This window comes from Furipterus horrens, unplaced genomic scaffold (assembly GCF_987537825.1).
Source record: "Furipterus horrens unplaced genomic scaffold, mFurHor1.1.pri manual_scaffold_15, whole genome shotgun sequence".
NCBI lineage: Eukaryota > Metazoa > Chordata > Mammalia > Chiroptera > Furipteridae > Furipterus > Furipterus horrens.
The window spans coordinates 1,462,760-1,485,984 of record NW_028327185.1 but is presented as its reverse complement, the minus strand read 5'-3'; the positions used below and the strand labels follow the sequence as shown (position 1 = coordinate 1,485,984).

Sequence of the window (23,225 nt, the reverse complement as noted above, 5' to 3'; positions counted from 1 at the left end):
GGTCAGATGGTGCCCTGACTGAGAAAATCAGTCACTAAAAGCAGACGCTGTGACCTGTTTCGTGTTGGCCCCCCGCTCAGTGGGAACGTAAATCCACAGGAACTGTTGCCGGCGCTGAGTTCCCGGCAGCTGATATCTGTGTCACGTGTGAACGCTACTCCCGGCCCTCTTTCACAAAAACATGTTCCTTTCTCACAACGCGCTGAATATCTACTTCTATTCTCCTGAGAGATAAGCTTCAAAAGACCAGGTTAACTCATTAATGTGATGTTTCCTCAGCGTGCCAGTCTGCTCTGCAGGAAAACAAGGCAGAGAGCGACAAATAGCAAGTAGCGTTTCTACAAGGTTCTCGTAGGAGTCAGTAAGGACCTAGTACTGCTATCTGTCAGCCCTCGATGGTCTCCGTACATTTTGTAAAATTATTCTGTCTCATCAGAAGCATATCTCAAACCATGAAATTCAACCATTTTGTTGTTACATGTTTTATGAGCCACGTACAAAGAGTAAGAAGATCAAAGCAAATCACTCTATAATGCTATTAAATTCTAAGACTCCTAGGAGACCTTCTGAAGGGTGTCAAATAGCATCTGTGACTAACACAAAATAGAAAAAAGGAAACTTGGGAGTTTCCCAAAATTCCATTAAGGGAGATGTGTCTCTCCCGGAGGACCCAGGCCGCATGTCCACATGTTTTAATGACATCAATGTATGAATAAAGCACTTTCAGTCATGACACGGAGCACTTTGTATATGTTTTTTCTTTATTTCTTACAAAACACAAAAACAAAGCACTAGTGGAGTCCACAATTTTTGTCATTTTTATCCTGAAGAGCTCGAGGCTCAGAGAGGCCAAGCATAACAGGGCCATATGTGCTCTAACATATACAAAGGTGTATTTTTAGTGTTGTGCCATGTTACTGTTTGGTTCCTTAAAGAAATAACTACAAAGAACTGACATGAGTGAGTATAATCACCCAATTTTTTTAGTTTAAAATACATACTTACTTGCCCAGCTAAAATACTTCACTTCCCAGACTCCCTTGCAGCTAACCGTGAGTCGCTGTTGAATTTCTGCCTGGTGAGATGTAAGCAAAGCTTTTATGTGGTCCTTCTAGGAAGTGTCCTTAAAGAGAAGCATGCCTTCTCTCCCTTCCTGGTAGTGGCTGCTAGAACTCTGGCAGCGCTTTCGGAGCATGAGGACATGGGGGGTACAGTGGAAGGAACCAGGTTCTGGACAAATTTGTGGAGCCATTGTGCCACTCTTGGATTGTCTACCTCTGAACTTCTTTTATAAGAGAGAAACAGAAGTCTTATGTAAACCTTATTAAACTGTTATTCTGGTTTTCCTATTATATGCAGTCAATCTAACCCCCAAAATCTAATTTTGATGGGGAAAATGCTGTACACAAACATTTTGAGTTTTCCAAATAGAATATCAGGCACACACAGAAAAAGTTTGCTCCATTAGCAAAATCCAAACAAACAAGAAAACAATATCAGAAAACACAGGAGTTGTTCTAAGAGTCCAGGTTTTATCACTTTAGAGAACACCAGGGATATTCACAAAAACCTAAAACTACCCTTGTTTATTTGAGTAACCGTTTCTTCATGGTAAGGAGTGATCCAGATTTTTCCATGGATTTAAGCAAAGAATAACTTCAATTATGGAAAAGGTCCCACACATTCATCCTGTTGCCAGCACTAACCTCAACGGATACGTTTTCTTTTACTGGGGGTACAAAGACAGGCTGCCTTTTCGACCAACAGAGCGGCGCACGGACCGACCCGGGGGACCCCCTCGGCTAAGGAACAAGCCCGATGAATTCGCTGCTGACAAAACAGGAAGAGACAAGTGGCCCTAAGCATGGGACGGCTCCCTGTCAAGCCTCCAAGTGTCAACCCTATCTCTGGTCATCACTTCAAGGGTTGACACCCGCCAACGTTATCATCTAAAACATATTTACAGAGGTCAGCAGAGCAGCATCTGCCCTCCTCTATGCAAAGGGGCGATGACATCAGGGGGCTGAGTCACAAGCCTCGGCTGGGTCAAGGGACTGAAGCCAGCTCGGAGTTCCAGCCGCTGCAGCGTGGGGTGTCATCCCCTGAGCCCTCAGTCCTGCAGCCTCTCTCAGGGCCCAGCGAGCACCGCTCCACTTCGGAGTTAATCATTTCTTGGCCATTATCTGCAAAGAGTTCTTATCGGTTTTGCTGTCACTTTATAACAGGGTCCTCTTATCAACCTGCATGGAGTCACGAGGCCACGTCGAGCCTATGAGAAGTTTCCATCTTTCTAATTAGACACCATCATGAAACTGGGTACACGGTTTACAGCAGGTCACGAATGCTCCAAAAAGTACAGAGTCCAGGGAGAGACTTACTTGTAACTTTCTGAAATCTTGGATTTTATTTTGGCTTTTTTTTAACTTTCACTACGGGTCACTTTGGTCGTCTGAGTCCTCCCGCAAGCCCACAAACTTTGACAAGCTACACCTTTTCTTATGCTCAATGATTTCTGTGCTAAGCCAAAGGACTACTAAGAACTTCACTGAGAATGTCTTCTAATTTGGACTCTAGGGATTTACAAGAGCCTCCAAAGCATGGACTTACACCTGTTGGTAAGTAGGAGTTGCTCTATTATTTATTTATTTATTATTCTGCTTTTACATCAATATGTGTAATTTAATCTCGCTGATGCATTTAGTATTTTCACTGCTTTTCCTGCTGTGTTTATTAAAAGCTCATAAGCCCACATACACCACACATTTATCTTTTTTGAAGTTCAAAAAAAGCAAATGGATAACTCAAATATGATTTATTATACCCACTGTGTTTGGATATCATTTGATTTGTCTAAAATAGCTGGGAAAACATATCAATTTCACCCCAAATATTTTCTGATAATTTTAACAAGAAATAATAAGCTAAAATCTGAACAGTTTGAAACAAATTAACCATATGGACTGATCAGTCACTGATCAAACTTTACCGGATGACTTTCACGTATTTGTGAAGTTTCAAGCCACACCACAGTGCGATGTCTCGTTCATCACAGACACTATAGAAAATCTCTTCTTTTTCTGGCAAATAAAAGTCACGCCAAAAAAAAAAAAAAAAAAAAAAAAAAAACCACCACCACCATATGATGTTGGTTAAGGATTAGGAGTTAAGGATTACTGTCTGTTTTTCAAAATAGTGGCCATCTCTTGTTTTAATAAACATGAGTAAATACATAAGGATAATTTTCATTTTTTTAAAAAGTCACAAACTTGTTAATGTCACAGCAAGAATACATTTGATTAATCCTGAAAGCCAAGGGCCAGAGGGAAGTGAGTCCCAAAGGCCCGCAACTACTGGTCTCTTGAACGTCCTGTCCCTCTTCCCAACCCCAGTGTTTGAAGGCCGAGCCTTTCCTGGGCACTGCCCTGGGCTTTCTCGGGGTTCCCTGCGAACGGCAGGGCCTGTCCTGCGCTCCGCGCCCCAGCTCATGCGGGACGAGAAAAACCGAGGCTGCGGCTCTCATGTTGCTCCCTTGATAACCAGCTGACCCCTCTGAGTGCAGTGATTGCTTTTTTTATGGGTTCACTACACCCTACAGTATATCAATTGAGGAAATGGTTACCAAAAAAACGTCCTGTACCGACGGAAAAGAACGCCCGGGAGAGGCACGCAGGGTGCACCGGGGCACCGATTGCTCTGCAGATTAAAGAAGACACGGGCACGGGAACGGGGCTGACAGGGAAGCACGAAAAGATTCCAAATTATTTTCGCTGGCGACAGGTCCCTCCAGGCGGCACCCGCGAGGGGCGTTCCGTGGGCTCGGCGTCGGGGGCGCGCGGCGAGAGCGCGCTCAGCCGGGGACGTGGGCGGCGCGCGGGGGGCGCCCAGAGCGCACGGGGACGCGCGCGCAAGCCGGGAGGGGCCCCGGAGACCACACACGCCGACGGCCCGGCGCCGCGCTCAGACCAGGGGGTGGATTCAACAGGGTCCGGGGTGCGAGGAGGCGCGCTTGCGTTTCCCTCTGCTACCGCGCCCCGCGCCGGACACCTGCCAGTGGTGGGGTGGGGTCGGGGGGGCGTAATGGGGGCGTCGGCTGGCTGCAGAGGCTGGGAACCCACGGAACGCCCGCCTCCCGGGCAGCCTGCTGGAGACTGCGCCTCAGCACTCGGCCAGCATCCCCAACACCCTAAACTTGTCCAAGCGCTTCCCTGCGCCGGGTCCCGGGTGACAAAATTGCAGGCCATTTTCCGATAAACGAGACCTCTTTCCGGGTCTTGCGCGCAGTCACTCGCCCCTTCCCGGCCCAGGCACACTCCTGCCCACTCCTGGGAACTGCAGCCCTACAGGTGCTTGCGAGAGGTCACTGTTTGGAACCTCTGAGTCACTCAGGGGCCGCTGCCGGCAGAGCCCACGCATCCGCCGGGCAGCGTCGGAGCAGCGCTGAGGAGTCCCCCGGTCCCGGGCTCGTGGCTGGACAGTCACCCAGAGGCCTGGCGGAAAGGCAGAGGGGCCAGTGGGGAGTCACCAGCCTGAGCAGCTGACTGCAGAGACTGACCCCCTTCCCTGAAGGCGAGCTGCCTCCTGCCCAGGGCAGCCCCTCTGAACAGACCCCACGGGCACAGCTGGGCAGTGTCTGAGGTCACCAGGCAGCTGTGAGATGGCACAGGGGACAGAGTGGCTCTCAAAACTGAGCCCCAGGCATGGCGATGCCAGTCAGCGTTGCCCACTGGACATTAATTCTGTGTGTCTACCAGCCTGTGGGCCTGTTTGTTTTAAAAGCTGTCAGTGTGGGTCCCAGCTGGACAGGCGAGCGCTCTGCCAGCACACTGGCCGGTCCTGAAACACGTGCCCAGAGGTCTGCACTGACAGAGAAAAGTGGGAATGTGCTCCGCGGTCCCTTCTGCCTCCCCCAGAGACCAGCCTTCAGTGCCAGTGACGTGAAGGCAGCAGATGCAGGCTGAACCGCATTCTTGGTTTCTGGCTCGAAGCTTTTTCCTTCCCCAGACGGTGATCCACAGGGCGACACGCAGAACTAACTCAGAGAAAGAGAGAGCAAAAACAAAGCGCCCGTGCAGATCCACCGGAGCCAGACCTCTGCTAGGAAACAGGTCCTCGAACCAGCACTCAGGGCCCCACCCACCACGTGCCGAGGAGTGCCTTGACTTGCATTTGATTAGATGTATGCAATTCTTGGAGTTACGGGCACTTACAGGATCTGTTATACACACTCCGTATCAAAGGATGTATTATCCACAGGAAGTTCTGTGAGGTGAGGGGTGGGAACCCACCACAGGACATCAAGTCGCTGTCTGGTCCCCTCTGCATCCTGGAGTCTGATTTTATTCCAGTGACTGCCTCTGGGAAGCTGTGTGCCCATGAGGCTCTCTGCCATGGAAAGGGAGATAGTCCATGTGTCCTGCTCACCTCTAGAAAGACAGACGCCCAGGCCCAGGCCCTGACTCTGGCTGCTGGAAGCTAAGCTCTGCTGCCTCCTCTCCTTTCCACCACAGTGCACCCCCAAGACGGTGCTTCCAGGCACCTCTGCCCCAGCCTCCACCCACAGCTGCGATGTGAGTTAAAGGATTTCCTTCGTGCCTCTTTGAGTAAACCAAGACATTTGTGGAGGAAGGGAGAACCTCTAGAGAGGCTTGGCAGTGTGTTCTCACGTGGCCCCTCCACCCAGACACCCTGTCTGGTATTATCTGGGACTCGGCCTTGACCTTGAGCTGAGAAGGAGAAGGGCCCTGGGAAGGCTGCCACCCACCCACACGACCAGGGATGCTCCCCGAGCCCAGGACCCGCCCCCCCCCCCCCCCCCCCGCGCAGGATGAAGCTAGGTCTCTGCACTGCGCGGCCTTGCTCTGCACCTTCCCTGAGAAATCAGTTCGCTTCAGGAACTTGGGAGTTTGGGGGGGTACTGTGGTCTGGGGAGGCCCAGGGCAGAGGTCAGAGGTGACCCGGCAGTGTAAGCCCAGGAGGTCCTTGGGGACTATAAGGGACCAGACACCTTCCTAAAGGCTGCCTCCTTCTCTGTCTTGGGGGGTGGGGGGACTCTGGTAGGTGTGGTTTGGGGTGACTGATAAGAAAACCCACACCTACCTACGGAAGGGCACAGGCAGTTTGGGAAGCAGCTTCAGCTGGGGGAAGGGACCTGGCCCCAAGGGCTGGGAGCACTGCAGCCGGTCACCTTAGCATGGCTGCCCCACGGTTCCCTCCGGCCAGTTTCCTGACAGAGAGGTGCCATTTGGGGAAAGTTGGGGGGAAAGAGAGGAAACAAAGGAGGGCTCAGCTGCACCCCAGCAGAGATGCTGCTGTCCTGGCTCACTCTGGTGAGAGGTGCTGGTGAACTTTGTCCAAATGCTGTTTCCCTGGTGAACGTGCAGTCAGAAAGGTCAAGTGATTTGCTCAGAGCCACACAGCTCTCCGGAGAGTGAACTGTAAACAGAAGGCAGAGGTGTGGTTCTGACACATTTGCTCTTCCTTCGAGGCAGCCACTCACTCCCCCTTATTGATACGGTAATATAAAGCAAGTGGGTGGGCTTTCTCTGCAAAGGCATCTGGGATGAAGGCAGATGTTTGTCAAGGGCTCTTTATCTCCCTTTTCATTCCACCGGGGAAGTGAGACAAATCCCCCGGAGACCTCAGAATGGCAGGCGGGCATGAGGGTGGAGACAAGGCCGGGAGCCCCGGGGCCCAGCAGGGGGGGAGGAAGTTTCCCTTGTGTGCTGGCCGAGGGTGAGAGGGATTGTGGGGGAAATTCAGTGCCTCTGCTGGTTGTCATTGGTGGGTCTACGGAGGGAGGGACCCATCCAAACTGAGTGGCTGTGTTTAGAGAGAAGAGAACTTTCCCCCTGCGGAGCCAACCCCAGGTCCCATGGGGGATGGGACAGGGAGGGTCACCACCCTTTCCCTAAACACTTTGGACAAGCCTAGGTGTGTCTCCTGCAGAGATGCCGGTCACACACCCGACTCCCTGGGTGCTGATTCCAGTCTCTGGGCCCCACCTCTGCCTGCGTTTCCGACAGGATGGGAAAGAAAGCCCGTGGGGACCCCCGCCGGGTCCCCGAAGTGATTTCTCAGTTTCCAGACCAGAAACTCAGGGGAAAGTGAAAGACCTTGGCCCCACCTCAGAGCACACTGGCCACCATCTCTTGGTCGCACACGTTGTCTGTAGGTTGGAAGGCAGCGACACGCCCCGGCCACATCACGCTAACACGTGCGACACCCCCCAGCCACATCACGCTAACACGTGCCCAAGCCCATGGGGGCGGTTCCACAGCAAGTCTGCCTTTCCAAACACCCACTCTCTTGGCTGCCCAAGAGGGACTCCAATTGCTTGACGCCACAGCTCTGCTCCATCGTCCTCGCTCTTTGATCTTGACACCCCTGGCTTGGGGCTCTCCCAGGGCAGGAGCCCGCGGTCCGGCCCAGCATGGCCAGGATTCGGGAGCGTGCCCTCTAGAAACTTCCAGTCTGGTCGGGCTCCAGTAACAGGTAGTCTGGAAGAACCAGGCCAGGCTGAGGAGGGGCTTGGGGACCCAGGGAGTTGTACTCCTAGTGCTCAGTGCTGGGCGGCCTGCTGGCGCCAGGATGGGCCTCCAGAACATCCCTCATTGTCCCCACGGTGTCAGGGTGGTCCCAGTTCTGAGTTGGAGTTGACTGCGCATCTCCATTTCAATCAGAGAGGAAAAGGTGGATTAGACTGGGCCAGTGCCCAACATGGTGTGCCCAGCCGTCTCGACCCCCCAGGTCCCTCAAAAAGGCATGGGTGCTCCCAAGGCGGGAGGCACTGGGCCCCTGGGTGGATACAGCGCACCCCAGAGAAAATAAAGTCAAAAAGGGAAGCCTTCATCCAGGGAGCAGCAGATCACCAAAGTCGGGGCTACACTGCCCAAACTCACCTTTCCCAGGGGGCTGGAGGCGCTCAGGCCCCGGCAACATGGGCACGATCGGCCCCTGAAGGCTGCAGCCGCCGGGGTGGAGTCGGCGCCCCGCGGTGCCCCCAACAGGGTCGCGCCGGCCGCGGCCGTTATTTACACGGGCGGTAGACTGGGATTCTTTTAAAAAAAACAAAGCAGGACTTCTCACCTATTCAGGTTTATTTCTTCAAAGCCTCAGCCAATACAAAGTTCCTTGGAATTTACGGGTTTGAGCTGAAACTCAGCTCCTCTTCACTGAACATCAAGTGCTGGGGACTCGGGGCTGGGGGACCTGCTCAGGAGAGGACTCTGGAGTTCCTGCTGAACCTCATTTTCAGAGGAAAGCGAGTGCTTCTCCTGGGCTTTTGAGCGGGAAGGGCGAGGAAGGTAGGCGAGCCCAGGTCAGGGGGCTGAGAAGCGGCCCCTTCCGGAGTTTCTTCTAGAGATTTTGTGGGAAACAACCTCGGCTTTCTCTGCGGGGCTGAAAAGTAGACTCGTGCTACGAGAGAAGTAATGAGCTATACTGGTTTCTTAATGACACCAGAAAGTAGGACGGGAGGAGGCTTGAGAAATTGTTTCCAAGTCGTGCGTGGTGCGGGGGTGGCGGGCGTCCCGCGAGGCTTCTCCCCTAACCGTAGCCCCAGGCCCCCAGGCGCCGGAACAGGTGTATCTTCCACTCCCGTCGTCTGGGGACCAGGAACCCTGAACCACCGCTGAGGACCTTGACGGGTGTCCCTTTGCAGCCGGCAGCGCGGTCGGGCCAGGGCGGACTGCTCCCGGAGCGCGCGCGGGGAGTGCGGGGCCCGCTACGCGGAGCCGGGATGCAATGCGCCGGGACTGCGCTTCCCGCGCTCCTCAAGGCTTCGGGAGCCCCCACCCCACCCCGAGCCACCGGCTTTTGTAATTGCAACCGTCAATCAAAGCTTCCAGACCGCAGGAACCGCAAGGAGGAGCCCTGGAGACGCCCCTTGTCGGAAAGAAGGCCGGGGCAGGGGAGGGGAGTGGGGCCGAAGTCTGCAGGCGCGAAGGGCAGGCACTCGCATCCAGCACCAGTCCGGTGGGTGTCTGAGCTTGTCCCCACCATGGGGCGCTGTCCCGCGGAGAAGGGGGTGCCCTGTCATTTCAACCCGATCTGCGCATCTGTCAGTCAGTCCAGACCACCGCGGGCCTCAACGTCTGGGTCACACAGGCCCTGTCCCCCGGCCACCTCAGCGGCCTCCCCTTCCTGCTCACGCTTTGGCCTCTGCCACCGGGACCTCTCTCCCTGCCCCCACCCTTCCCTCCGGGACGAAGCAAGGCTGCACGAGCGGCGCCGGCTCCTCTTCTCCAGCGCTCCTGGGGAGAGTGTTCTAGAAGGCCCAGATTAGCCACAGGGCACAGGGCAAGTGGGTCCCCGGTTCTGAGAGGTGGGAGGTGGGGCGCCCAGCGGAATGGAAGGGTCAAGGGACCAAAGCTGAGCGGTCACAGCAGAAGGTGCTGGTGATGCGCCCTCCCTCTGCTCCGATACAGAGCGACCCGGGGAAACGGAGTGTGCCCTTCTAAGAAGAGCCAGCTCCAGCGGAAGACCGCCCGCCCCCACCCGAGCGCGCCTGATCCGACGCAGGAGGGGTAGGGGAAGCGGGTTCCGAGGTTGCTGAGTGGATCTGGAGGAGACCCCATGCGCTCTCGGTGCCCCGTGGTTTTGTGGCTCACGAAGCAAAGCGTCGGCCTGGACCTGACCCCCCTTCTCGTTTAGTGAGGAGATGGAGGAATGCCAGTTGTCCTTTCGTCCCCATCAGTCCCCGTCTTTGGGTTGGCCCTAGAAGATGCTCTGGGTTAGTACGGACACAAAGTTCTCCCCGGCGCTCAGCCTCAAGTCCAGACGAGGCGTCGGCCACATACCCAGGCTCTACTCCTTCCAGTTCTTCCGCCCCGTCCCCACCCGGCCCCGATGCCCTCCCAGCAGAGGACCCGGCATCTGGAGTCCCCAGAGCTACCAGCTTGGTGTTGGGGAGGCGGCGTAAGTGCCCCCATAAGCTCTTTGATCACATGAGGAGGACGAAGACCTAAATGAAGGCTTTGTACTAAACTGGTTGTCAGAGCTGAATCCACAGGCAAAGCCCTGATTTGGGCCCTGAAGTTAATTATATTACATGTAATTCCCAGTGACACTCAAAACAACTAGTCACCTACTATTGCCGAAAATAGATGGACATGTCAGGAAAATCTGAGCATCTTAATCATCACTAATTTTGGCAACTTCAGGCCACTCCCCTTTGCAAACTAATGGACACCCCCCCCCGAAGTTTCGAGGTTTCTCTGAAACCTGAGACTTATTGAAGCCAAAATTTCAGTAAGGCAGATGGTGACTATACACCGAGGAGCAAAGGGACAGGTCAGTGGAGGGAACCGGTGCCAGGCATGGGGAACGGCCCCTTCCTACCCAAGTGCGACTCTGCACGGCAGAGATTGGAGCATTTCTTAATTCACCACAGACTGCAGGCAGCCTGCATGTGTGGTCTCTGCCATCCAAACAGAACACGGTCAGACCTCTTGAGGTTCAGGTCCGCCCCCTCCAGCGTGGACTGCGGTAATGACCCGTCTCCCGGGGGCATTTCACGCGCAGTCAGGAGGCTAGAACAAAACGCTTTTCCTCTCGCTGGAATAGGATCTGAAAGCGTGTAAGATGAGGCTGGGCTGGAGGCAGAGGAGCTCGCTTAACAGATGGTTCTTTAAAACTTTACGAAGTGCTGGGCCTCCGGGCCTCACGGGGCTCGACCCACTGAAGGGACGCCAGAAAGGAAAGGGAAAGCCCTGACTGACGTTTGGGTGCCGCACGGACCGTGGTTCGCCCAAACTTGGGAAGCCTGTCGCCACCATAATCCTGGGCTGGGGAGCTGGGGGCGGGGGGCGTTTTTAAGTGGCTAAAGAAACTGGAAAAGAGCGGAGAAGCAGGGGTAGCTGTTCCTCTAAATTTCGGCAAGTGAGCAAACTCTGGGCGGCGACAACGTGGCTGTCCCCTCCAGGGGCCAAGCCGTTCCGCCACTCCAGGGCGCCAGGGACGCACGCGGACTGAGTGTGTCTGGGAATGAAGCCTGGAGACTGGCGAGGCGGTCCGCTCCGCTTTTGAAAAGAGCAATCGACTGACTTCAGCATCCTTCCCTTTAGGTTGTTGAATAGGGTGTTTAGCCCCCCTCCCCCCAGCTCAGCCCCTCACCCGACGTACACACGAGGGCGCACCCCCACACCCCATCCCTCCTCTCGGCTCCCGCTAGGCTCCCCCTCGGCTCACGGAAACCGCAGCCCTAGCCTCCCAGCCGCAGCAGCTGCTTTCAGACAGAGGTCGCCTCTCGCCCGCTGTTAAGACCCGGAAGCATCCAGGTCCCCCGCCCCGGGCCAGGGTGCGGTGGGAGGGGGGTTAGGCGGGGTGAAGAGGTTGGGGCAGGCGCGGGGACCCGGGCGTGCGCCGCCTCCTCATTGGCTGGAGGCTGGGGTCCGACCGGAGTCCGGAACCCGAGTCCCCAGTCACTGTCATCAGCCCTCACCGCCAGCTCCCCTGCCCCGACCCTACTTACCTCCCTTCTCCTCCTCATCCCCTCTTCCCTTCCTGCACAGCCACACGCCGGGCTGCAAAGGGCTGCTCGGGGACCCACGAGAGGCGTGAAGGAGGCGGGAGAGCGAGGCAGCAACTTCACAGTCCTCACTTGTGACTGCGCGCGCCGGGGAGCAGAGCAGGGAAGGGGCGGAGAGGAGGGGAGTGCTGCGCGCCAGGGAGACCCCTGCCGATCCCGAGCCCGGCGGTGCGCGCACGGAGGGTGGGAGTCGCCGAGCCGTCCGGTTGCAGAGACAGCGGCCCTGGCCGCGCGGCGGCATCTCAAGCCGGCTGCTCGTGCTGCGCACCAGGAGCTCGGCGCGTCGGGATCCGTGCCCCGGGCAGCTGGGCCCTCGCCGCCGCCGCCGCCGCCGCCCTCGCCAAGCTGAACCAGCGCGCCCGGGCTCCGCCGGGTCTCGAGCCTTCTGCCTGCTCCTCGCGGCTCGGGGCGCTCAAAGCTGCGGGGCTGGACGGGCGGCCGCGGTGCGGTCTCACAGCCCCGGAGGAGGTGGAGGCGCGCTCCTGAGAGGCGGCGGGCGATCGGACCCCCGCGGCGCCCTTTCCTTCTTCCCGCCGGAGCTGAATCTGTGCGGACGCGTCCAGGTGCGGGGCTTCCTGCCGACACCAAGCCCCGCTCCGCGCTCGCAGCCGCGTGTCATGCTGCCCAAAGTGGAGACGGAAGCCCTGGGACTGGCTCGGTCGCATGGGGACCAGGGGCAGATGCCGGAAAACATGCAAGGTAAGCGGCGCGGCCCTCGGGCTCCTGCTGCCTCCGCACCCGGGCTCCGCGCGCCTGGTGTGGCCGGGCCGGGTCGCTAGCGGGCGGCAGGCCCCCTCCGCAGGCAGGCAGAAAAGTTGATGGCTCTGGAACCACGAGGGGCGGACGTTTTCCGAGCACTGCCTAATCTGCCGCTTCTAATTAAGGAAAGAGAAGCTTGGAGCCCTCTGGCCACCCGAGCGGCGGCTTCAGGCTGAAGGGAGTTGAGAACGGAAAGGAGTGTCTCACTGGAAACCCGCGCGCATTCTCGGTCACCGGAATCAGTGGGGAGGAGACCGGTGCGCTAGTGTGGAGGACAGTCTGCCCAGGGAAGTCCCCTGCAGAAAGAGAAGGTGACCCTGGCCAGGCTTGTCTGAGATTTTAGAATGCAGATGCGCACCCCCAAAGCCCAGGGGTGTACTCTGGGAACTGGCTCCGGCCCAGGCAAGTTCAGAGGAGCGGGCAGAACTGAAGAACCAGCCGGCCCCGACCGCATGGTCTGCGCGGGTCCTGCCCGAAGGTGGGGGGGGGGGGCAGTGTAGCTTCACACCTCGTCGCAGCCCGAGAGCGTGGGGCACAAGGAGTCCTGTGTATTTTTCCCAGCTCCTGGTCGCTGACAAAAACAGCAGCTCTCCCTGGCTCTGTTTTCACCGAATTCCCAAATAGCGACTCTGGCTCTGGCGGCACGAAGCCCTTCAGAAGTGTGTGTCGCAGGGGCGCGGGCGGGGAGGGAACAATGAATGCTAGGAAGCGCTGCCCGGCTTCCACCCTCGCCCCAGCCGGCGCGCAGGATGTACCGGCAGGCAAGCCTGTGATCCCTGCACGCTTCCTGCGGCCCGCGAGCAAACTTGAAAGGGCCGGGAGGTGTGGGGACCGGAGTTCAGAGCTGGTGCGCTCACAGCTCGACCGCGCTGGGGAAACTGGGGCGGGGGTTGGGGAGAGCTGCGTCAGGCCTTGGGTCTCCAACCTTCCAGGAAGGGTCTGGGCTGAGGCCCCTGAGGCCAGCTTATGAGTTGGCTGCGGAGAGAACCGGGTTTGCCCAAAGAGGCCTTTCCTGGTGGTCCCTGGGGTCCCCGCGCAGTGGCGGCCTGGGGGCGCGGCGGGGAAAAGCCAGATCCGAGACCCTCCGCTGCCGGGGAAGCCCTGTCTGGGGACCCTCAGCCGCCAGTGCAGCGAGAGAGGATCCTTTGGGAGACCTTGAGGCCGGTGCGATTTTTGAGCCCAAAAAGGAAGTTTCTGCTTTTCATCGTGGCTCCTGTATTTCCGAGGGACCCGTGGAGACTCGGGAGCGTGAAGTCGGGGAGGCAGGAAGAAGGGTTTGAGGGGATGATGGGGGGGGAAATGCCACTGTAACATTTTTTTTGTAAAGTTTGACAGGAGCGTTCTTGACATGAGCTTCCGCGCCGAAGCAGAACGTTCATTTTCCCTGTGTCCCGGGCTCCAGAAGAGCCGCTGGCCGCGCGCGCACGCTTAGCCTTGGGCTCGAAAGTGCCTGGCAAGGCTTCCCCTAGGTCACGCGGCCCGAGAGGAGCCCCTGAGGACGCGGACCCCATTCCCACGTTTGCCCTTGTCTCAGCCTGGGATGAGCTATAGTCCGACAAGGAGGGAGAACCGGCCGCACAGCGCGGCGCGCCCAGCTTCGGGGAACTTCTCCGCGGGCCTCTGAGGCCCCAACTTTGCAAGGCCCCACCCTCCCCTCCACTTTCTCAAGATAGGGACTTCTTTGTCCCAACGGACTCCGTTCTCCAAGCGCCTACCCGGGTTACAGCACCTGGGAACGTCTGAAAGAGGCCGGGCGCGGCCCTTCGGAGTCCGTCTCTCAGCACGGCTTCCGTGTTTGAGTTTTCCAAGAAGGTCCCCACCCCAGCCCCGGTCTTTTCGGTGTAGGAGCCCCACAATGGGCTCCGAGTCCCTGTAAATCGTGGCCTCTCTGTGCCCCTTAGCTGCGAAGTCAGAGTTGACTTTGTTGCAAGACAGGGAGGTAGAAAATAACCGACTCGGTAAAGTGCACTTTTCTTCCGTCCCTAAAACATGCCTCAAACAATAGTCGCTAGTGTTCGGAGAGATGGGACTGCAATCGAACTTCAACCTTCAACCTCCCCAAGCCCCCAGGTTCTCAAAAGCTGAGCGCGGGCCCCTTCGGGCTGGCGCCGCTGGACCCGGCGCGCGGCTCCTTTTTCTTTTTCTTTTCTTTTTTTGTGCCCGAAGCCCAGCGCCTGGCTCTGCTGGAACATCCCCTCCCCTCCCCCTCCTCCCACCAAAACTCTGCCTGACTCCAGGTTAAGCCCCAGCCCGGAGCTCCGAGTCTGCGAGGCTGGACGCCCGCTACCAAGTTCCACCCCTCCCGGGGCCCGCAGAACCCTTACAGAAAAAAAAAAAAGAACTTTACTTAACAGAGAGAAAGAGCAAGTCACTGGCAAGGAGGCCACTAAGGCAACAGCATGGCCAATGGCCGGGCACTGCGGAGACGGGGGGCGGCCACTTCTCTTTCCTTTTTGGTAAACAAATCAGGAAACTTCTGCTCGGTCATCGGGTCCCCATCCCCCCACCCCCACCCCGCCCCCTGCAAATGCCACTGATTAACTTAAAACAAACTGAGTCGGTGTTTGCGCGCCTGTGTTAGGGAAGATTGAGCAACCCGAGACAGGCTGGTGCGCCCCGGGGGTTCACAGGACGGTGCCCGAGGGCGCGCGACCTGTCCGGGCCGCGCAGACTCGGAGTCTCGGGAAGGGGCCGGACCAGGTAAGGTCTGGGGCCGCTCTGGCCACTGCCCCTCTGCGCACAGACTATCCACCTTCGCCGAACGCAGACGCTCGGCGGGGCTTCGCGGCTTCGTCCCGGGACGGCGGTCACCCGATCCCCGCGGTGCGGTCCGCGGCCTCGTCTCGGTTTAACTTGAGCAGGGCGATCTCGGGCTGTTGATATTTTGCAGTGCTGATCGAAAGGTGTGAAGTTCATTTCGGGACTTCAGTGGTTGGGACGAAATCAAACCCTCCGGGGTCTCTTGTCCCCTGTTTTTCACCCGCTCCGGGCGTCTTCCTTTTTTCTTTTCATTTCCATAGAAGATTTTCAAATGGGTGGAGATGAGTATCCGGAACTAGAGTTCCGATTCGGTTAATCCCACAGATCCGAACAGTGGGAGCCGCGGGCTGTCGGGAAAGGGGGCTACTGAGAACCGGGTTTCTGGGACTTGATTGAGTTTCTCGGCCAAGGGCTTGCCAGTCGGTGTGGCTACGTGCTGGCCACAGACTTCATTCTACTGGGGGGGGGGGGTATTGGGTGTGCTTGTTTCGGTCCCTCAGGCCAAGGTAACATTTTTGGAACTTTTAAGGAAGTTTCAAAGAAATCCGAAGTTGTTACTTTAGACAATTCCTGTTTCTAGTCTGGTTGCTCTGTAGACTTGTTTGTGTTCAACCGTGGTCAGTGTAGAAATGTTTCAGACACTAGAATTATTTTTCAATTTAAAAAATATATGAGCTGCCCACTCCTTGATGCTGAAAGATGTTTACTTTCTCTGAAGAACACCTGGGTGAAAATTACTTTAATTTTGTATTTTCCCTGGTGGTATGTGCCCACACGTCACCAAAATGCTTTTCACTGCCGGGGGAGCACCTGCCTGGGGAATTAATTGGACCCGTGGGTCTCCTTCTCTTCTCTTTCAGCGTCTCAGTTTAAAATGGTGAACTACTCCTACGACGAGGACCTGGAGGAGCTCTGTCCCGTGTGCGGGGACAAGGTGTCTGGGTACCACTACGGACTCCTCACCTGCGAGAGTTGCAAGGTGTGCCTGCATGCTGCTGCCTGAGACTCTGGGCGCTCGGGGGTGACTTGTGGAAGCTAAATGCAGACGGTCTTTCTGGAGACTCGATCAAAACCCGAGAGAGAAGGAGTTAGTCCTGGGGAAGTGCTTCTTAGAAATATGTGTCTGGTTTAATTCAAAAGGCAAAGAAATGTATGCTGTTTAGAAAACTTTGCCAGTCTCATGGCTTTAAAGTATTTTATTGCGGTGGAGAGATGTAGCCAGAGCGATACTTCTATTTCTAACAGTCCTAAATATTGATTTTGCTTGACTTATATATATTTAAAGCATCGTTGTTCTTGAGCGGTGCCATGACGGAGTGCTTCCCAAATACCTTTTAACTTCAGAGGCTTCTGTGCTGAGGTTCCAACATTTATTATCCCCAGACATAAAAGTCTAACGTCCCAACTGGATGATTCCACCCTGATTTACTCCAAAAATAATTTTTAAGATTTTTGGAAATTTATATCCTAAAAGAACAAGAAACCAAGTCTTAGTTTATAACAGAATAGTTTCCCTAAATATACGACCTATTTAAATGGAAGGAAGCAATATGAAATGTACTATATTGTTGCTAATATCAGCTGGGCATTAAGGGTTTGTCTCAGACCTTTTTTATGTATTCCCAGTAAATTTGACACTCGCTGTTTTTCAATGTATTTTTTTTTTTTAAGTGGAAAACTCAGTACAATTACTTAAACCACTGCCAGGAAAATGCCTTCGTGCTCAACAAGGCAGATTGTTTCCCTTTGTGGCTGGTAGGATGGACATGCTGGTGCCACTGCCACTGTGTCCTAGAGCTGCTGGTTTCGTTTCAGGCGACGTTCTGAGTGCAACGCAGGGAAGCGTGTGCTCCGTGTGAAGCCCCATCGCCGGCTCTTCATGCTTGTTCATTAGTTTCACTTTTTTTTTTAAAACAGTTCCCACACTGCAATGCATTCCAGTGGAATTATGAACACTTTCCCGTTTTTACTCTTCAAATCCTTTTGCTTTTAACCACCTAATGTTGACATTTGGAAAAGATCTGAGAGGTTCTGCCGGTCAGTCCTGCCACCGGCATTCTGCGATGGTTTGTCTCTGGGGCTGTCCCAGGCCCCTCAGACCAGGCCGGTGGCCCCACTACCTCCCTCTGGATGTGAAGGGGGACAGGGGGAAAGCGGCGGGCCACACAGGATGTATTTTTCTCTGACTGTGGGGATGAAGTGCCGGGGAGCCAAGCCTTCCCCAGGGTGGAGGTAATTCTCCAGGAACAGAACTCTGAGGCCAGAAACCTCTGCGCTAGGCGCCGGCGCTGCTGGGGAGGGTCGGTCGTGTTAAAATCTAAAACAAACCAGAGCCCCACAGAAGGGCTGCGATAGTGCCATGGAAAGATTGGCCGGTGATTTCCTTAAAATGAAGCCATGGGAGACACGGGCGTTTGACTTATAATACGTCTCCCTATTTTCTCTGTCTTGCAGGGGTTTTTTAAGCGAACTGTCCAAAACAATAAGAGGTACACCTGCATAGAGAACCAGAACTGTCAGATCGACAAAACGCAGAGGAAGCGCTGTCCCTACTGCCGGTTTCAGAAATGTCTGAGTGTCGGAATGAAGCTGGAAGGTAAGATTCTTCTAAACCCTCCTGCCCGTTCCTTCTCCAAGGGCCTAGAATCTAAAGCAACACTGTATTTACAATAGAGTCACATCATTTTCCTGGTCTTTTAGCCCGACTGCTGGTGATGCAAGCCTTGGTGTTTTTGTCGGCAGAACTACTTAGTTTCATTTTAACCCTGGTGAAACCAACCAGGAAAAAAAAACTTAGTATCAGTTGTGCTCCTCCCCCCGTCCCCTGCTTTTTTTTTTTTTTTTTTGTTTGAGGAGTAGCTGTCTTTGATGCTAAAAATAAAAATCGGTTAGATGAAAATAAGGCTCAAGTGATTCAACAGAGAACAAATAAAAGTGAGCTGCATAAAAAGCCCTCAAGTTTTCAAATCAGAATAGCCTCGTACACGTATGACTGGAGTCCTTTTACATACATGTGCCCATTATAAGTATCAACCATATTATTGGGTTAAAGCCTTCGCTGTCCAAAGGAATGTCTCGTGGAGAGCGTCATTTTGTACAGTGTGGGAAAGCGGGGTTTTTTATAAATTTAAGATAATGACTGAGCCTGCAAAAATTTTTTTAAAAAGAAGTCAAGGAGTAGAAGACATGAAAAATAAGGAACGATTCAAAAGCCACATTAAACCTGACGTTGACAGGGCAGACCCAGGGCAGGTTGGCGGACAGTGAGGTCCGCGTGGGACCCACTGTGCTTAGCTTGTAGGTCGGGGGTGACAGTGGTGTGTGGCTGTCCTTCAGACGCACGCCTGCTGGCTCCTCACGGGTTCCACGCGCTGCAGATAAAGCAGTAGTGTGCGATGCAGACCATGGCACATGCGGGCACAAGGCCGTTGTCTTTGATCCGTGAGGCGCAGGCTACCTGTGTGGGGGGGGGTTCTGTTCTGTGGAACCCACACTGGCTAGAAATACCCAAACATTCCCAATGAATCTGCTGAATTGCTAAGAGAGTCCTTCCTAATAGAAGTAGCTGCTTGGGTTATGAGCGCTGTATGAAGAAGAGATTGAAAGGAAGTCATGAGTGTTAATTTCTGGATAAGTAATCACTTCTTTTTCAAAAGCCAAATGTCGTGATAGATGCTTACTATAGGAGGGGAACTAGAAAATAAAATGTCAAAAATTAAATGTTGTGATTTCCTAGGATGTCACTTGATTTTTTTTTTTTTAACAAAAGAAAAAAGTTGCATTTCTTTACCTAAAAGAAAAAAAGTACTTTCTTAACTGGAAGTCACTGGCATGTCTACTCATACTTCCTTACCAACGCAGTGGGAAACTAGCTATTTGGGGAATTCTCACCCACATGAGGAACCCTGTTATCCCGTGTGGTATTCTAGATATCTAGTATTCACCATAAATGTTTAACGCTGTACTAGTCCTAAGATAAAAAGCTCAAAAACTTAACCTCCAGCCGTTTCCACGTGTCACGAGCTGTCAGAGGTGGCTGGCTTCTGTCTAATCGTCACTGGCCACCACGGGCTTGGAGAGAAAGGCCAGAGTATTCAGTATGGCCGCAGACCCCGTGTAGCACTGTGACAGTGGACTGTCGTGACAGTTTCTGAAATGAATTCGCTTTCATTGCATCCGGTTTTGCAAAAATTAATAATAATAACCAGGGGTGATCTGATGTATATTCAAGTCCAGGTGAAAATAACTTTTTAAAGAAAAGCATGTTCCCAACCCTTTTGCAGCAAATTAGCCAACGTGACTTTGGAGGCGGAAGATGTTCTAAGAGAAAACCATCAGTTTAATCTAGAAATGGGTTGAGTTTTTCTCTCAGTAGCTTGGGTTTTCACAAAGAGAACACAAAGTAACTCTCAAAATAGCAACAGATACTTAGTAGATAAACTGACGCTCTTAAGCAACACAAAATATCCTCTATGAGTGGCAACAGTTAGGGGATCTCTGCCTGCACCAGAGAACTACGAGGTCCCTCCACATCCCAAATACTTTTTCGATGATAAACACACGTGGAGGAAACAGTTCATAAATAATGAGGACAGGGTTTTGGGGGAAGATCTTTGAGGACTATTGTAAAGAAAACAACCGCACATACCACTTCCGGTCAATTTTCAGTATTTGTAAACAGCCGGCTACCTGGGGAATGCTAATAACTGACATCTCATTTATACCCTGACTCCCCGCCCCAACAGCGGTCAGGGCCGACCGGATGCGCGGGGGAAGGAATAAGTTCGGGCCCATGTACAAGAGAGACCGGGCCCTGAAGCAGCAGAAGAAAGCCCTCATCCGGGCGAATGGGCTGAAGCTGGAAGCCATGTCTCAGGTGATCCAAGCGATGCCGCCCGAGCTGGGCATCCCCTCCGCCATCCAGAACATCCACTCTGCCTCCAAGGGCCTACCTCTGAACCACGCCGCCTTGCCTCCCACGGACTATGACCGGAGCCCCTTCGTCACCTCCCCCATCAGCATGACGATGCCCCCGCACGGCAGCCTGCAGGGTTACCAACCCTACGGCCACTTTCCCAGCCGGGCCATCAAGTCCGAGTACCCCGACGCCTACACCAGCTCGCCGGAGTCACTCCTGGGCTACTCCTACATGGACGGCTACCAGACCGGCTCCCCGGCCAGCGTCCCGCACCTGATCCTAGAACTGCTGAAGTGCGAGCCGGACGAGCCTCAGGTCCAAGCCAAGATCACGGCCTACTTGCAGCAGGAGCAAGCAAGCCGGAGCAAGCATGAGAAGCTGAGCACGTTCGGGCTGATGTGCAAGATGGCGGACCAGACTCTCTTCTCCATTGTGGAGTGGGCGAGGAGCAGCATCTTCTTCCGGGAGCTGAAGGTAGGTCCCCGGCTGCCCCAGCCGGCAGGGCCCGTTCTGGAGAGACCCAGCTCTCCTCCTGATTAGCGTCCGCTTGTTCTGATGTGGTCTGTTGCCTCCCTTCTTGGTGTGACAACAGGGGAGAGTCGGTGGCCTTGACCTCGGGGGGCTTCTGTGTTGCTCTTAATCTGTAGGGATGGCGTTTAAGGTAAAATGTGGGAAACGGGTTTCCTGCCCTGGAAAGTACAGTGTCTTTATTTATTCCCTTTAGGTCAGATGGTTGATGGCTAGAGAATGTAAGTCCATGTGAAACGGCACCCAGTAAACTTAAAAAAATAAGTGACCAAGCCAAGAGCTAGCTTATAATGATGTCATTTCAAACGAGAAGAAGGGCCAACACTGAGCTGTGTTTAGACCCTTGAGAATGCAGATGCCACACTGCTCAGTGGTATCAAGTCAGTATTTACTGCCTGTTTACCTGGACTTTAGGTTGGTGAAGCCTTTGTTTTGGGAGCAAACTCCAGGAGGGTGTTTACCGTCGCGGCAGGGGTGGACCGGGGCTGAGCACTGGTCTACTTGGCGCGGGTGCGAAGCCTCATAGCCTCTGCCTGCCGCTGATTTTAATGGATCGGTACATTGTAAACACAGTACTTGTTTGCGTAAGGATCTCTGTTTAACTACGTAATTATTTCATTTCCTGAAAGTTAAGACTGAATTAATATGGGGAAGTTATAGGGATGCTGGGAACCCCCGCAGGGCCACCAAACCCCACCTGGGAGCCCATGGTTTCGTCCTCTGGTTTGGAGACAAAAGGGCCTTCTGGACTTGATTTCTAGGTGTATCTGTTACAAAAACACCTTCCTTTTGTTGTTTGGGGGGGGGCGGGGGGCTGCCTACTTAATACTCGTGGTCTCTGATCACCGTGGATAGCTGGGGAAGTGTTTAAATCCGGGAGATGACGATACAAAGCAGACTTGTCCTTTCAAGGGTTTCTATTAAAAAACTGCCCATGTAGAACAACCAGGGGCTCTGTGAGCCATGCGTGAGCGGGACCAAGTGCATTCACAGCAGTCCCTAGTCAGCTCCGTAACCCGTACGTGGAAGCCAAAGTTATCTGAATGGATCCAAGTTACTTGATGGAACCCCAGCAGCGCGCTGTTGAGCCGGCTGAGGCTTCAGCTCTGTAGTCTCCGGTCCTCACTTGCCAAGTTGAAGGCGGCTGTACCCACACGGCGGTACCCATCAGCGCCTTTTCATTACAAACAAAACCCATTTGGTGTTCTCACGTTTACTATTTCTTCGTCTGTAAGGTAAAGTCTTTGAAAATGAAAATGATGATTTTAGATACACCTGAAAGGCCAGGACCTGAAACGGGGGGGGACGCAGCTTTGGGGTCCGCTGGACGGGGCGTGAGTGACGTCATCCCCGCTCAGCACCTGTGCGCGAGCAGGTGGCCAGCCTCTCCTGAAGGGTCGTTTTCTCCCCCGTTCGGCCGTGCGCGTGGTGTTGACGGGCAGGAGGTCTGGAGGGAGGGCACTACCAAAGGTTTTGCAAGGAGTGACTGAGACCCCGTGGGCGAAGCGCCCAGTGCCGGGAGCCTGGCACGCGGCACGCGACTCGAGAAACGGGGCTCTGGTGAAATCGTTCTCTTGCTGCGGAGGCTTCGCACACACCCTCGTATGTTCAGGAAGAAGCATGCGCGCGTCTCTTCCCAGTCTGACGTGGACTGTGTGTAGGGGGTGTGACTGTCATGAACAGTCACTCGTGACTCACCGGGACGCTCAGGCTGCCAGGCAGGGAGCCCGGTGCGAGAGGAACATGAAGTACAAGATGAGAATCGTTCCCCTCGGAGATCTGATGCAAAGACTGTTCTGTAAATAACTATGAAAGCTAAGTAAAGACACTGAAGTCGTAGCTCACATATCCACGGGGCAGGACATCACGCATATTGCCAGGGAAATTAAGCAGAGCCACGGCAGGGCTTCCGGGCACGGGGAGAATACTTTCTCTCCCGACGCCCCTTTTCCTCCCCGCCGCTAAATTCTGTGAGGCTTTTTATAGGGCATGAGGTTTGCTATTTGGCTGAGATGTAAATACCTTTGGGAACGGGCAGATTAAAGCAGCATTAATCGTTTACACGGCTGTGTGACGCGTGTATCGGTCTCCCACGAGAGCGTGATTTGAAAAGGCAGAGGGAAGTCCACGCCACGGCGGCTCCTACAGGGCGGAGGGAGGTGTCCCCCCAGAAAGAAAGACAAACTTGACCTCATCCGCCTTGGGCGAACATTGAAAGGGGTCGTTCAACTGAAGTGTTTTTCAGAGGAGGAAACGCAGAACTCAGGATAACTTAGAAATGATGAACTACAGAGTTGAGAGGGGACTGTCCCGTTTGGAGGAACTCCTTTGCCTTTGGTCTGGGAAGCTGCTTTGTCAAAAAGCCGAGCGCGGCGCTAGCCACTGGCAATGTGCGCGGACACAGCGTGGACTTCTCCAAGGCGTGGCTTTCGCGTGTTTTTAACTGTGGCCTGCAGTAGGAAACGCATTTTGCTCTGGAATCTGGTAAGCCGAGCATGTCACACACACACACACGCACGCACACGGTGTAGCCTCTGACGGCAGGCACGCAGGCCTTTGCCAGGGATGCTGAAGCAGACCTCGGCGTGAGCAGAAGTTCGTCCCCAGCATCGACTACTAAACCACGAGCGATCAGCGAGACTGGTTTCCTCTGAGCCCAGACGACCCCTGGAGAGTGCAGGGGTCACTTTAGAAGCCACAGTGATTCTTTCGGTCCACCACGGGTTCGTTCAG

General features: G+C 54.5%; 1 protein-coding gene across 3 annotated transcripts in view; it reads left to right on the top strand.

Moving 5' to 3' along the window:
• The first annotated feature begins 2,322 nt into the window (after positions 1-2,322).
• NR5A2 (nuclear receptor subfamily 5 group A member 2) overlaps positions 2,323-23,225 on the top strand; it is a 75,075-nt gene continuing 54,172 nt past the window's right edge. The window contains exons 1-4 of one of the 3 annotated variants that reach the window (XM_090263327.1): positions 2,323-2,615; positions 15,907-16,025; positions 17,501-17,642; positions 19,792-20,438. In XM_090263327.1, the coding sequence (XP_090119453.1) occupies positions 2,552-2,615; positions 15,907-16,025; positions 17,501-17,642; positions 19,792-20,438 (972 nt within the window). In that variant the 5' untranslated portion in view covers positions 2,323-2,551. Of the gene's footprint in view, positions 2,616-11,436; positions 12,227-14,872; positions 14,987-15,906; positions 16,026-17,500; positions 17,643-19,791; positions 20,439-23,225 lie in introns of those variants that run through there. The other 2 variants (XM_090263326.1, XM_090263329.1) reach the window with 2 other exon arrangements.